Source organism: Nerophis ophidion, linkage group LG09 (assembly GCF_033978795.1).
Source record: "Nerophis ophidion isolate RoL-2023_Sa linkage group LG09, RoL_Noph_v1.0, whole genome shotgun sequence".
Lineage (NCBI taxonomy): Eukaryota > Metazoa > Chordata > Actinopteri > Syngnathiformes > Syngnathidae > Nerophis > Nerophis ophidion.
In genome coordinates, this window is record NC_084619.1 from 11,886,807 (window position 1) to 11,902,567 (window position 15,761).

The 15,761-nt window shown below is 38.8% G+C and overlaps 2 protein-coding genes across 3 annotated transcripts in view; one reads left to right on the forward strand and one right to left on the reverse strand.

Annotated features, from left to right (window-relative positions):
* angpt2a (angiopoietin 2a) overlaps positions 1–926 on the reverse strand; it is a 21,968-nt gene extending 21,042 nt beyond the window's left edge. The window contains exon 1 of the mRNA XM_061910308.1: positions 287–926. Coding sequence (XP_061766292.1) covers positions 287–574 — 288 coding nt within the window. The 5' untranslated portion in view covers positions 575–926. The remainder of the gene's footprint in view (positions 1–286) is intronic.
* Positions 1–15,761, forward strand: part of mcph1 (microcephalin 1) — a 49,291-nt gene extending 33,530 nt beyond the window's left edge. For both annotated transcript variants that reach the window (XM_061910306.1, XM_061910307.1), the window contains exons 14-15: positions 14,837–15,074; positions 15,178–15,761. In XM_061910306.1, coding sequence (XP_061766290.1) covers positions 14,837–15,074; positions 15,178–15,230 — 291 coding nt within the window. In that variant the 3' untranslated portion in view covers positions 15,231–15,761. The remainder of the gene's footprint in view (positions 1–14,836; positions 15,075–15,177) is intronic.

Below are 15,761 nucleotides of genomic sequence, written 5' to 3' on the forward strand. Positions count from 1 at the left end.
ATATATATATATATATATATGTGTGTGTGTGTGTGTGTGTGTGTGTGTGTGTGTATATATATGTATATATATATACACATACGTACATGTTATTTTCCTTGTTTAACATGGACCTTTGCACAGTATTTCCTGAAATGTTTGACATAAAATCTACGTAGATCTTCCAGTAGGTTACCTGTTGTAAAAATCAAGCCTTCAATCTCCTTAACTGTAGTAATTGTACGTTGGAGTCAAAGGTCAGCGTCTAATGGTATGTGACGTAAAGGGCAGACAGACAATAGTTTACCTTGAGTAGCCACTGTGTGTTGTTCTCCATAACCATCTCCAGCTGTTGTAATCTCTGAACTGACTGGTCATTGTCTGTAGGCCCATCCTTTTGAACTGGATAATTGTAGCCACTACTTGAGCTTTGGCAGTTCTCCTGTTCAGGCAGCAGAAAGGTGTAGCTGCATTGCCCGTTTTGGATCTGATACTGTCTCTTACCCACAATGCTGTCCGAATGTGCTGTCCCCACACCGTAACAGACAGTTAACAGAAGCAAGTCGACATGCAACATCTTCGACACACTTTCCATCTAGTTGAGAGGTTCAGAGGGTTCCCAATCTTTCTTAAGAATATTTTCCTAATTGCATCCAACTTTAAACAATCCTTTTAAAGCTCTGCAGATTATAACCATTCAATGAAGAAAAGAAAAAAAAGCATTAGCATTCAGAAGATCATTCCTACAGGTTGCCGGTGCCAGACTGCATGTGTGCGTGTTTCATCAAGTCTCCAGCCACTTGAGCTGCCCCCTGACACAACCCCATAGTCGCTAAATGGAATTCAGACCACTCCCCTTTTCATGTGGCCAGTCACAGTGAAGAGGGGACTCTATTATAATTCACACCAACTCACAAAGAGTTAAACACGCAAACTACACATTCTCTACTATATCCTACACAAAGCCCACGTGTTTTGTCCCCTCCGCTGGTTAAAAACACTTTTGCAGGATGCAGCTGTCTACCGCAGGCACTGTGTTCGAGTCAAACATCCATTGAAAAATATTTGTGAGTCCTTCAGAAAACACACAACTGTGTTTTTTTTTTTAATTTTAGATGACAATAGCTGCAATGCATGTGAAAACATATCAATCTGTCACAAATTTAGTAATCATGTTTCAAGCACAAATACCTGTACTAGCAATGACAATTCCGTACCCGCTTGAATGAATTCACTGTGTTCTTAGTAAATACATGTTAAATTTCTTATATGTTGACACCTTTTTTGGTACAGTAGTTATTACTTTGGCATGTTTTGACTGCCATCTGCAGTCTTCTTCAGACAGACCCTTCTCCGGAAGTATCTTTCTTCAAAGGACACGTCAAGGTAAAAACTCCATCTGTTATTACAAAAAAAGATGCCCGTACATAAGAAACTGAACATACAATCTAATAATAACTTTTTCTGGCTTAAAGACAAAGCAGTGGTACATTACAAAGACTTTGTGTTTCACCATTTGTTAATGAACCCCCGCACCTTCTTGCATTGTATATTTTTCTACCTTTTTCCGGATGTTTGACTGAATATGTTATGTTATTTTATGTGTTTTATATAATTATTAATCATTTGTGGTTGATAAATTAGCCCTGCGATGAGGTGGCGACTTGTCCAGGGTGTACCCTGCCTTCCACCCGATTGTAGCTGAGATAGGCGCCAGCGCCCCCCGCAACCCCGAAAGGGAATAAGCGGTAGAAAATGGATGGATGGATGGGTTGATAAATTAATGGAACGAATGGACATTGTACTGGCATACTACAAGATCGTTTTATTTCATTATATTTAGTTGCCAAGAATAGCTCCTTGTTGGCCAATAAAGACATGCATGCATAACTTATAATCCTGAGTGAAAATAATTAGGAGCACAGATGTTTTAAAAATAATATGCAAGAAAAATAATCAGACAGCAAATAAGCTGATGACAATATTCATTTAAAAAAAAAAACATTTGCACTTTGTTTTTCTTTTATTGTGTTTTTAAAATTGGATCACACAACTTTACTTTTTACATTCAAATTTTCAATCAATCAATCATTGTTTATTTATATAGCCCTAAATCACCAGTGTCTCAAAGGGCTGCACAAACCACGATGACATCGTCGGTAGAGCCCACATAAGGGCAAGGAAAAACTCACCCCAGTGGGACGCCGGTGACAGTAACAATGATGAATACGATCAAACTGTTAGCCATTTGCATTAATCGTTACCCAAGAAGTAGCTCTTGGTTTCAAAAAGGTTGGGACCCCTGTGTTACAGTTATCGAGAGGAGACGTAACAAACGCATGGATAATGATCTCAGCGTCACTAGTGGACAGAATGGAGCGAATTTTAGCGATATTACGGAGATGAAAGAAGGCCGTTTTAGTAACGCTTTTAATGTGTGACTCAAACGAGAGAGTTGGGTCGAAGATAATACCCAGATTCTTTACCGAGTCGCCTTGTTTAATTGTTTGGTTGTCAAATGTTAAAGTTTTGTTATTAAATAGAGGTCGGTGTCTAGCAGGACCGATAATCAGCATTTTCATTTTCTTGGCGTTGAGTTGCAAAAAGTTAGCGGACATCCATTGTTAATTTTAATTAAAACACACCTCCAGCTGACTACAATCCGGCGTGTTGGTCAGCTTTAGGGGCATGTAGAGTTGGGTGTCATCAGCATAACAGTGAAAGCTAACACCGTATTTGCGTATGATGTCACCTAGCGGCAGCATATAGATGCTGAAGAGTGCAGGGCCAAGGACCGAACCCTGGGGAACTCCACTCGTTACCTTAACATAGTCCGAGGTCACATTGTTATGGGAGACACACTGCATCCTGTCAGTAAGATAAGAGTTAAACCAAGACAGGACTAAGTCTGACATACCAATTCGTGTTTGATACGCTCTCATGAAAAATTATTAGCGACAGTATCAAAAGCAGCACTAAGATCGAGGAGCAGCAACATAGATGACGCATCAGAATCCATTGTTAGCAATAGATCATAAGTCATTTTTGCGAGGGCTGTCTCCGTAGAGTGATTTGCCCTGAAACCGGATTGAAAGGTTTCACATAGATTTTTAGACTCTAAGTGTTCATTTAGCTGCTCTGCAACAATTTTTTCGAGGATTTTTGAAATAAAGGGAAAGTGAGACACTGGTCGGTAGTTTACCATAAGGTCAGGATCGAGGTTAGGTCTTTTAAGGAGACAATGAATAACCGCTTTTTTAATGCTAGGGGAACGGTGCCAGAGGAAAATGATAAGTTTATAATATTTAGCACTGATAGACCAAATAATACAAAAAGCTCCTTGATAAGTTCCCCAGGAAGTGGGTCAAGTAAACATGTTGTTTGTTTTATTCCATTTACACGCTACAATTCTTCTAATGTTATTTAATCAAAAAGAGAGAAACTATTTTGGAGGGCAGTCTCTGCCGTATATACACTTGTATCTGTGTTAATAGAACCCAGTTATAGCTGGGACGCATTGTCTTTTATCTCCTTTCTAATGAGTTCAATTTTCTTATTAAAGAAATTCATAAAGTTCATAAAATTCATAACATTTTACCAAGGGAATCCTTTGGAAAAACAAACCAAGACAAATTTGCATTTTACCTCAATTGCATTGGTGATGTGGATGTTTTCTGTTTTTATGAAGTCTGCCTGTGGGCCCTGATGTTGCCATGGGGAACACAGTGCAGGTGTGCAATACAGGAAAGACACAGGAGGATGTTTTGTCCTTTCATGGAGGAATGTGCCACAGTCACATTCTCTCTGCTTTTGCTTCAGGAGCGCCATTCACCCTTGAATACTCCCTAAGAAAATTAACTCATTTAGGTTAATTTGTCATGCATCATGTTTTACACTTAAATGCATTTTTCTTCAAACAAAGCCCAACTAAATTGCATTCCTTCTTTAAACGGCATGATCAACAAATGGATTGAAATGCACTGAATTGCAGGAAGTAGGCTGACGTAATATGCTACAGCGTAGGGGAAATGCTAAATATTTAAGGCACATTACAAGACAGGAAGCGCATGTCATCATTCCCCAAAACAGTGACGTTTCACTTGTTCGTGCCGAGTCACTCCACCAAATACAATTTTTTAACCATTTTAAATGTCTTTCAGGGGTTCCACAATGGAGTGTTAGTAAAAAATATAGCCTTAATGCTGGTATTTAGACAGTTTGAAAGTGCTACTCCGAGTACATTGTTTCATGTGTCTGTAGCTGCAATGCTAATAAGATGTATTTATTCATAAAATTTCACTTTAATGACCAATCTGCTGTATAGACTGTAAATGATTCTGATTATTGCAGTTTATTATTCACTGTACATCTATAGTCCCCAATGCTTGTTTCGAGGGAACTGGGGGTGAAGTAGTCTTGCCAAAGTACAAAACAGCAGTGACTAAAATGGTGGAAGCTGGATTTGTACCAGGAACTCTCAAGTTTCAGGACACAAGGTCTACCATCTGAGCCACGCCGACCCTGTGTTTTCCTACGCCTGTCTTTGACAGAGAGTAGTGCTCCTCAAACCACTTTGTAGATGTAGTAGATCAGTGGTTCTCAACCTTTTTTCAGTGATGTACCCCCTGAAAAAAATGTTTTAATTCAAGTACCCCCTAATTAGAGCAAAGCATTTTTGGTTGGAAAAAAAGAGATAAAGAAGTAAAATACAGCTCTATTTCATCAGTTTCTTATTCATTAAATTGTATAACAGTGCAAAATATTGCTCATTTGTAGTGGTCTTTCTTGAACTATTTGGAAAAAGAGATATAAAAATAACTAAAAACTTGTTGAAAAATAAACAAGTGATTCAATTATAAATAAAGATTTTTACACTTAGAAGTAATCATCAACTTAAAGTGCCCTCTTTGGGGATTGTAATAGAGATCCATTTGGATTCATGAACTTAATTCTAAACATTTCTTCAAAAAAACAGATATCTTTAACAACAATATGTCCACAAAAAAATCTAGCTGTCAACACTGAATATTGCATTGTTGTATTTTTTTCACAGTTTATGAACTTACATTCATATTTTATTGATCATTCAATATATATATTTATAAAGGATTTTTGAATCTTTGCTATTTTTTAAAAATCTCACGTACCCTTTGGCATACCTTCAAGTACCCCCAGGGGTACGCATACCCCCATTTGAGAACATCTGTATTATACACAATGTAACATTAAGGAATGGTACAGGACACAACATTAGCGGAGCTGTGTTATCTACAGTTCTAACATTACAGTCAACTTAATACAAAGTTAGCCTATTTCCTGAAGATTAATCAAATAAAGTGTAGTTCTCGTGTCTAGATCCGACCGACCCCGTTGGCAGAGTGCCAGGATTTTATTTAAGATGTGTAGCGAAGCCTGAAGTTTTACAAAGCTGTCCTCCATGATATGGTGGACATATACACAGGGTGGGCTCATCTACAGGGTAACTCGAGTTGATGGAGTTTTAAAATATATTTTTAATGTCGTTAAGTGCAAAAAAAATTATCTGTCTTCCCTTAAAAGTGGAGCAAACAAGAAAAATAAGTTTTTGTTACGTTAGGTGCTCACAAGCAGGCTCCAGGGACCTGGAACACCATTGGTCTAGTTTACACATTAGGGAGCCTTTAAATTTTTTGCACTTTTTAATTTTCTTCTACACCAATGCAGCCTTATGCTTCTGCAGTGCCCTGTGTAGTAGAAGTAGAGTGCTTATGTTTAGATGCATTCAGCGGTTTAGCTCGGTTGGTAGAGTGGCTGTGCCAGCAACTTGATGGTTGCAGGTTCGATCCCCGCTTCCGCCATCCTTGTCACTGCCGTTGTGTCCTTGGGCAAGACACTTTACCCACCTGCTCCCAGTGTCACCCACACTGGTTTGAATGTAACTTAAATATTGGGTTTCACTATGTAAAAGCGCTTTGAGTCACTAGAGAAAAAGCGCTATATAAATATAATTCACTTCACTTCAACTGATTTATATGCACAGTAGTTACTGAAATAAGGAAGTGGAATTTCCTCATAACAGAATACTTAGTCCAGGTGTTAATCAGCCTGAGTCTTTTTTTTGTTATACAGTGGGTTCCCTCCGGGTACTCCGGCTTCCTCCCACCTCCAAAAGATGCACCTGGGGATAGGTTGATTGGCAACACTAAATTGGCCCTAGAAACGTGCCTGTAAAATCATTACAAGGAGAGCTGGAAACATCTCACAACTCCTACCATCACTCCAGACCAGGAGAGAGGAGGCTGCAGTGAAGCTGGTCAGGGATATGCATGATGAGCAACATCCCTTGCATGACCTGCTACCTCCAACACGAGGCAGCCGCACTGCCAAGACATTGAGGAACCAACATAAGCTGGCTGAACCCGAGCCCAGAGCAAAGATAAAGAGACATAAAAACTCTACCCTGCACGCTGCAATTAAGCTGTAAAATTACACTATCTAATTAAATAAGTAATATAGTCATATACCACAAAGCTAACCGTTTCCATGCTGCTGCTGCCCTGAGGATGTTCAAAATGTTTAAAATAGTGTCTGTTCTTTTCATTTTTTTATTGTTTGTTTGATATTTATTGTAAAGTTCAGCTGTTTTTTCAGTGGGGCCTTGGCTTCACTGCAAGCATGAATTAATAAAGTCAAGTCCAGTGTGTGAATGCGAGTGTGAATGTTGTCTGTCTATCTGTGTTGGCCCTGCGATGAGGTGGCGACTTGTCCAGGGTGTACCCCGCCTACCGCCCGAATGCAGCTGACATAGCCGAGAATAAGCTGTAGAAAATGGATGGATGGAGCCATTTTCACTTTTAAAACATTTTTCCAGTAAGGAAACTCGTGGGTTATAGGTACGAATCCAGGTTCTGACATTTTAGCCACTTCTGTTGTGTACTTGGGCAAGACACTTCACCCACTTTGCGTTTAATTTTCCTGAGGGTACTCCCCTAAAGGAATCAGTAAAGTACTATCTATCTATCTCAGTTTTCCCAAAACTGGTATAAGGTACTACAGATGTTTCAAGTTCAATTCATTATGGCTCCATTGACACTGCACCGCAAATCTGTTTTTTTTTACTCAAGGCTAAACACTCCAAAGTGTTTCAAATCTGATCTTTTCGCATCAGAATCAGGCCACATCAGAAGGTAGTCCAAATCCGATTTGAATCTGATATTTTTAAATGTGACTTCTGTCTAAATGCAATGCGACCAGTATGTAAGTTTTTCGTCAGCTTTGGGCAAGCTACGTCATTCGTGTGCGCAGGAAAAATGCAGCTCCCCAGCGGAAGTGGATACTTCATCCCAAAATCTGGTTTTGGTGAGCAAAGTCTATTTTTGACAGCCAAATTTTCAGTGCATCACAAGTCAATAGAGTGCAATTGATAGGTTTTATGTAAAATATGAATATATATTTAGATTTTAAAGAAATAGCAATTGTTGAAGGACCATAATGTTTCCTCTACTTAACAGCCATAAAAAGATTATAACCAAATATATATTACACTATATATACAATACAACATTACAAATTCAAACATAATACTTAAATGTATTTTCACGTAAAAAAACATTAATTTTAAGATGTGGCGACCATATCTTTTTGGTGGCAACTTTTATTTTGTTTTGTAGTAGTAGTAGCAGCAACTTCCTTGTTCATTTACGGAATCTGGTGAACTTTCTTTGTTTTCACTTTATCGAACTGTGTTTGCAAGCGATGTAGAGGCAGCATTGGGGCCTGTATGCGTTTTCACTGTAGTCTGATATAGATCACATTTTGCTTGCTGTCTAAACAGTCAGCTGGAAAAAAAATCAGATTCCGAAAAATCAGATTCGGGCCACTGTAAACGTCTATGAGACAGATGTAAAACGCAAACACTTTGATTACAAATTATCTGACGATTAGTTGTAGCTGAAAAAAATTACATTGTGCAATATGGGTGGACAACTTTTTTTTTACCAGTAGGTGTCGCAGGGTGCCATCAACATAAGACATTAACAGTTTCTCTTAGAGGGCCCATTATACTGTTTCACTTAAAGTGGAACTTTGCTTTTTTTTTTTTTAATCATTCAAAATCCACATGTGAGACAAGAACTCTCATGTTTTGCTCTTTTTTTGTGTGCAGTCTACATTTTAAATTGCGGCTAGTGCTAGACAACAATGCATCTAATTATAGTCATCTATTCCGCCTATAAAGCCCAACAAATAATGTCCAAAAACAGCCAACAATACTAAATTTACATGCTGTGACTTGCATATTTAGTATTAGCGAAATTGTTATTATAAGAGCTTATGCAGAGGAACTACTTTTAGTAACACGGCGTCTTGATCACATAGGTATCATAGCTAATGCAGCTCTTGACCTCCTAAACCGATAATATGATAAAAGTTTGTGCTAGATTATTAATTATGCCTCACACTTGTATGGTAAAAAGTTGTTGCCATAAGACAAAAAGTAGGTCAGCTTTAATATTCAACTTAAACCCAGGTACACGGAAAGGTGCTTGTTTGCTCCTGCCATTTTTTTATTTTAGGAGTGTAGATTATGAGGAAGTTATGATCTAACCGGAAGGGAAAAAACTTGTTCTGAAAGAAATTAAAATCTCATCAGCCTGCATTTTAGTGAGAGCAGACATCGTACAGTAAGGGATTGTTTTATTATGTTTGTAGTTTGTATTCGTTGTTTAGCACTTAGCACTACTGTTACATGATGCTTAGTGTTTCAATATAGCATGATCTGCTTAGCACCCAGTTTCTAAATCTTGTAGCTTATTCTCAGGCTCAAAAAGATAAGGTTCTGGATCATCATTTGTCCCAAAATGGTTGTCGCTGGATCTCAAAGTCTGCCATTAATAGTTGTTTAATAAGACAGCAAACATTGCAATGTGCTTAGTGAATTCAATGTGCTCCTGCAAAAATGCTCTGGAAATGTTTAAAATGACCAAAATTTGTAAATATTAGTGAAGTGAAGTGAGTTATATTTATATAGCGCTTTTCTCTAGTGACTCAAAGCGCTTTACATAGTGAAACCCAATATCTAAGTTACATTTAAACCAGTGTGGGTGGCACTGGGAGTAGGTGGGTAAAGTGTCTTGCCCAAGGACACAACGGCAGTGACTAGGATGGCGGAAGCGGGAATCGAACCTGCAACCCTCAAGTTGCTGGCACGGCCGCTCTACCAACCGAGCTATGCCTTTGCTTTTGTGAATGTTGTGGTTAGTACATTACACACATATCTATGCCATGTATATAAAACGTTATTAAAGGTATTTGGATTTTTTTAGAGGGCTTTATAGGCGGAATAGTTTGCATCCCCATTACCTGCATTGTTAGCTGATTTTTGCTAGCGTTTAGTTACAATTTATAATTCATATAAAAGATAAATACATGTTATTTGCTCACATAAAGATTTTGAATGACAGGCAAAAAGTCTGAATCAACTGAACATGAACACATTGTTTTTGATGACTGGTTTAACAAACACCTTTCAACTATTCAACCAAGTGCCAAGTTTCCACAAAAATCCCAAACATGTTATTCCTAGTATAATAGTAACATTACCGGGACGTGTTTGGATTTTGTTTGAACAGTTTTATTATTTTCAACGTCTTCCTATTGTAAGCCAGGCACCGAAGACTATTTAGTCACACAATAGGACAGTCAGTTGTTCCCCTAAAAGTGCACAATGTGGGTTCATGTTAATCTGACCCTGTCCCTGAACTCCCCTGTTCTATCCCTGATTACTTGGTGTAAAATAAAACCGATGTGAACATTTACAAAAGGCTAAAAGCCTCAATGCTCGTTTCCTGGCATTCAACTCGGAATAGCGCAGATTGTCCTATTCAGTTTAGTAAGTGACCCCTGCTGGATAGAAAACAGCCCTGTGGACAGCTTTGAGCTTCCCTCACCAATTAAAAGAATGCTTCTTTGAAGTCATTGTCAATTTGTTAACAAGACTCAAATGACGTTTCAAACTGTTTACGCCTACTTGTGTTGTTTTATGTTTTTGTTTGTCTGTAAATAACTTATTTAAACTTTCCAAAAGCGGCAACAGCAGCCACCTACAATGGAGTCAATGGTGCAAAACCCATTTTGAAACAATGTAATCATTGGTTTAAAAATTTAAAAAAAGTAATTTCAAACTTTTTTTTTTTACAAGTTTACCAAAAACAAATTGACCACTGTATAATAGGACTAAAAAATGTTTTCAAAAAAACTGTTTGGAGACTAGACCTTACCTTTTGGTGCACATTTTTGTGTAGTTGGGAACCTCATAAGTCCCATAAATTTGAAATTAAATAATGAAGGTATGGCAGAGATATTGATAATACAGTCTTGCTTCCTTCATATATGCTCCAAACGGGCTGTTTGGAATTTGAGACTTAAGTGAAGTGAATTATGTTTATGGAGCACTTTTCTCTAGAGACTCAGCGCTTTACATAGTGAAACCCCTTATCTATATCTAAGTTACATTTAAACCAGTGTGGGTGGCACTTGGAGCAGGTGGTTAAAGTGTCTAGCTCCAGGATGTAACAGCAGTGACCAGGATGGCGGAAGCGGGGATGAAACCTGGAACCCTTAAGTTGCTGGCACGGCCCCTCTACCAACCAAGCCACACCACCTTTAGTGACGTCATTTGCCTGGGTTACGTTGGTGGATATCTCGATAAATGGTAGAGGTTTGTTGACCAAAAGAGTCTCTGCTCAGGTCGAGTTGCACTCAATAAGTCCCCGATTTTCTCTAACCTCTGTGGGGCAGACTGGTTCGTACATGCAGATGCATGCTAGAATCCCCCACTGTTACCATTTCCCATAAAAAGTAGCATACAGTTTTAACTTATCTGTTAGTTGACTCAATATAAAAGCAATAAAAACTACAAATTGGCTGATAGGGTGGAGCCGCAGTCAAAGGTGGTTAGGGCTGGAGGAAAGCTTCAACACATAGATAAGCCACAATCTATGCAAAATGTTCACCATAACAGCACCATTACATGTACAACAAATTGTTTTAAAAGTAGGTAAAAGAAAAAATCATAATTTAACACATTTAATATGTAAATAGTTATACTTTAGTTACTTTCCCCAAAAAGTGATTGAAATAGTAACATATTGACTTCCTAATACAAAACCCAAAACTATTGAAGTTGGCACATTGTGTAATTTGTAAATAAAAACAGAATACAATGATTTGCAAATCCTTTTCAACTTCTATTCAATTGAATAGACCGCAAAGACAACATATTTAATGTTCGAACTAAGAAACTTGATTTTTTTTCAAATCATTAACTTAGAATTTAATGTCAGCAACACATTGCAAAAAAGTTGGCACGGGGGCATTTTTACCACTGTGTTACAGGGCCTTTCCTTTTGATAACACTGAGGAGACCAGTTGGAATTATTTCCCATTCTTGCTTGAATTACATCTTAAGTTGTTCAACAGTCCAGGGTCTCTGTTGTGGTATTTTAGGCTTCATATTGCACCACACATTTTCAATGGGAAACAGGTCTGGACTACAGGCAGGCCCGTCTAGTACCCGCACTCTTTTACTATGAAGCCACGCTGTTGTAATACGTGGCTTGGCATTGTCTTGCTGAAATAAACAGGGGCGCCCATGATAATGTTGCTCGGATGGCAATATACATTATATTGCTCCAAAACCTGTATGTACCTTTCAGCATTAATGGTGCCTTCACAGGTGTGTAAGTTACCCATGCCTTGGGCACTAATACACCCCCATACCATCACAGATGCTGGCTTTTCAACTTTGCGCTTATAACAATCCGGATGGTTCTTTTCCTCTTTGTTTCAGAGGACACGACGCCACAGTTTCCAAAAACAATTTGAAATGTGGACTCGTCAGACCACAGAACACTTTTCCACTTGGCATCAGTCCATCTTAGATGAACTCGGGCCCAGCGAAGCCAGCTGTTTTTTCTGGCTGTTGTTGATAAATGGCTTCTGTTTTGCATAGTAGAGTTTTAACTTGTACTTACAGATGGAGCGACAAATTGTAGTTACTGACAGTGGTTTTCTGAAGTGTTCCTGAGCCCATGTGGTGATATCCTTTACACTCTGATGTCACTTTTTGATGCCGTACCACATGAGGGATCCAAGGTCCGTATTATCATCGCTTACGTGCAGTAATTTCTCCAGATTCTCTGAATCTTTTGATGATATTACGGACTGTAGATGGTGAAATCCCTAAATTCCTTGCAATAGCTCGTTGAGAATTGTTCTTCATAAACTGTTAGAAAATTTGCTCACGCATTTGTGCACAAAGTGGTGACCCTTGCCCCAATTAATGTTTGTGAATGACTGAGCATTTCATTGAAGCTGCTTTTATACCCAATCATGGCACCTACCTTTTCCCAATTAGCCTGTTCACCTGTGGGATGTTCCAAATAAGTGTTTGATGAGCATCCCTCAACTTTTTCAGTCTGTTTTGCCACGTGTACCAGCTTTTTTGAAACCTGTAGCAGGCATCAAATTCCAAATGAGATAATATTTGCAAAAAATTAAATTTTCTAGTGTGAAGGTTAAGTATCTTGTCTTTGCAGGCTATTCAATTGAATATAGGTTGAAAAGGATTTGAAAATCATTGTATTCTGTTTTTATTTAGGATTTTCATAATGTGCCAACTTCACTGGTTTTGGGTTTTGTAGTAACTAGTTACAAGGGAAATTAATTTTTGGGTTAGTTTAAAAAAAAAAAAAAATCTGCAATGGGCTGTTGAAAGCTGTCTAATGAGATTGGAGTCCATGATGTAGTTTCTGCCTCTTTGAGTGTGCGCTTTGAAAAGGCAGTGCCAGTTAATTGAATGACATGAGCGAGCGAGTGTGGATTTAGCGGTTAGCTCAGGGTTAGTGGTGGTGGATTGGTTAGTATGAGTTGTGGCCGGCAGCAACTCCTGCTAAATGTGTGTGTTGTGTATCCACTTTTTATATGTTTCTTTGGCCTCGGGCAGGGCATTACATTAATGCACCACATTTCACACTTAGTATTGCTAACTTCTAACAGTGTTCTCCACAGAAAATGTGTTAGTTGTGGTGTCTCTCCGACGGACAGACCGGGGAGGGGTGGTGGGTGTAAGGTTCGGTGTAACTCGGCCTGTCGCCATCACGTCCAACTCGTCGCTGCCACCACAGCCTGGGGGGCAATAGACTACAAACTGCGGTGAAGTAGGCCGGCTTCGTCGCTTGAAGAAGCCTACAATTTTCGGTTGTATTTTCCGCTCCATTTACTGAATGGCGATATACGATATATATATCGATATTTTTTCCGTAAAGTAAAAACAAAACAGTCCTAGTTACCTGAGATGCTAAGTATGTCATTATTATGACTTAGAAGTCAATATTTTAACTTAGTAATCTACTAAGTCAAAATAATGACAAAGTAATGACTTACTTAGTCAAAATAGTGACTTACTTAGTCAAAATAAGGACTTACTGTAAGTAAACAAAAAAGTAAGACTTAAAAGTGGGGCCACATGCTAATACATGTTAAACTCATCATGCTTAATTTATTACTGCATTTGGGAAGCCTATAGTTGATTTTCATTATGTAAATGTTATATTTTTATCAACATGTGATAGCAGGAACCCTGCCTTTCAAAACTAGGCTGCTACAATACTAATAATTCATGTAACTATAGCTGAAAAAATAGCATTAGGAGAGACTAATCATCCCTGAACACCATGGAGTTCATGTAGGTTTTATAATCCAGCTACATTATTATATCAACTATGAGAGACAGCTTCAGGAAACTCTTCATTTAAGATGATGTCATTTTTTGCGGCTTTACCACAGCTCAATCAACACAGAAAAGGGTAAAGTGAAATAACTTGGTTGTTAACTGAAGGTCAATAATGACTGTCTTTCTCTCAGACAGACAGGGCTTTGCTGTCCGTAACACACACGCACACACACACACACCGCAAAATGAGCTAACGTTACACTAAAAGCTAATCAGCCTTCACCTCATGGACTGCAAGCTTGCTGAGCTGCCGCTTATGCTTCTAGAACATCAACGGGCTAATAGTGATGTTACTAGTAGTTGACTAAGAGGTGTTTATTATAATTTGGGGAGAGTCCAGTGCCTTATTCTTACCTGCTAAACACCTTTCTGCTCACCCCCCCACAGAAGCACTGACTCTATGCGCTCTGAATACGCACTGCTGATTGGCTGTTACATGCGCTCTGAATACGCACTGCTGATTGGCTGTTACATGCACTCTGAATACGCACTGCTGATTGGCTGTTACCGCTCTGCGTGTAACCAATCAGATGGTTCTGTGGGTGGGATAATACTGTGTGTTGCCGAGACATACTGACAAAGGCAAAACTAAGTGGAGCAGCTTGTTAAGACTTTAGGTTAGGCGGTAGGTCTTTGTTGTTAAGGTGGCTGCGTTAACAACAAAACGCTGTTCTAACTTCTGAGATGGTAATTAGATTGTTCCTAGAAAACAATAGCCGCAATAATAACACTGTTATTTCGTGCACTATTTAAGACACAAGAGAAATAGAATAAAGAGGACGGTGGAGGGAAGTCTAGGCATCTCTGTTAAGGTTGCTGCCCTTGCAACCCAACTTCGGATAAACTGACGAAAATGGATGGATGGTTACCGTCCAACTTTTCCTGTTTGCCACCACTTACATTTCTATGATAGCTTCACAAAATACATCATAGTAAAAGCAAAACACTTCATTTAAGCTTTTGTTTTAGACAATATCACAGGTGATGATGGTTTGAATTCCAAGTTTTGTTTGACGTTTAGGCATGTATTTTGGTTGAACTTCAGATTGTTCCACGTTTGTACTTATTGCCATAATTTGTTCCCAGATCTGCCGTCTCCAGAGGCATTTATCTACCGGCAGGTACCAGCAGGACCTGTTCCAGGACCAACCGACCATGTTTGTGTCCCAGCGTTCCCAGCCGCCTGCAACCAGTCTGGTAGAGTTGATTCAGCTCTGTGGGGGGAAAGTATGTAAAGTTCTGCGTCAGGCAGGAATCTGCATAGGAAAATACAGTGGCAGAAGACCAGGGGGCACCAGGATCCTGTCTGAGCAGTGGGTGCTTGGTAAGATACTCGCACTGAATGAATCCCAGTTGGGACTTCGCAGTTCAGTGTTATTGTGGTTTTATTGTGGCATTTATTATTCCTTACTGTGCTTCCATTTCAGACAGCATCACACATCTGAAGCAACTTTCATATGACAGCTACAACTTGGAGTAAAGACTACTAAATACTGTAATGCAGTGTTTCTGCTCACAGGGTTCTTATCTTTCTTTGGAAATGTGCACAGCGACTAAACATACATTCTCTGAAAGATTCACCCCTCAGTGACTTTATGTTGCTGGTCACACACAGAATGCAATACAGTCTCAGTACTTTTAACCTTTGATCCGTCAGTTTTTTTTATGTGATATGAGAAGGCAGATTCCCTGACCTAAAAGCAAATGTTATTTTTAAAAATGCATACTGAGCCAGTTCACTCAACTGCAGATCACGTACTTTGACCCTTACAATGTCATTGTTAATAGTATTTCAAATAGTACATGTTTTCTTATTTTCCTGTCACAATGATATTTAAAACAATTTTCTTTTGTGAAGATGGTACAAGCTACCAGTAATCATAACACATGGGGCTGTTTGGTTGTAGTTACGACTGTGTTAGAAAATAGTGCATCTACTGTACTTGAGTGATGAATGAATATGTTGTATTAAAGTGTTGCAACAGTATGAAATAAACCGGCCTGTCAAAAT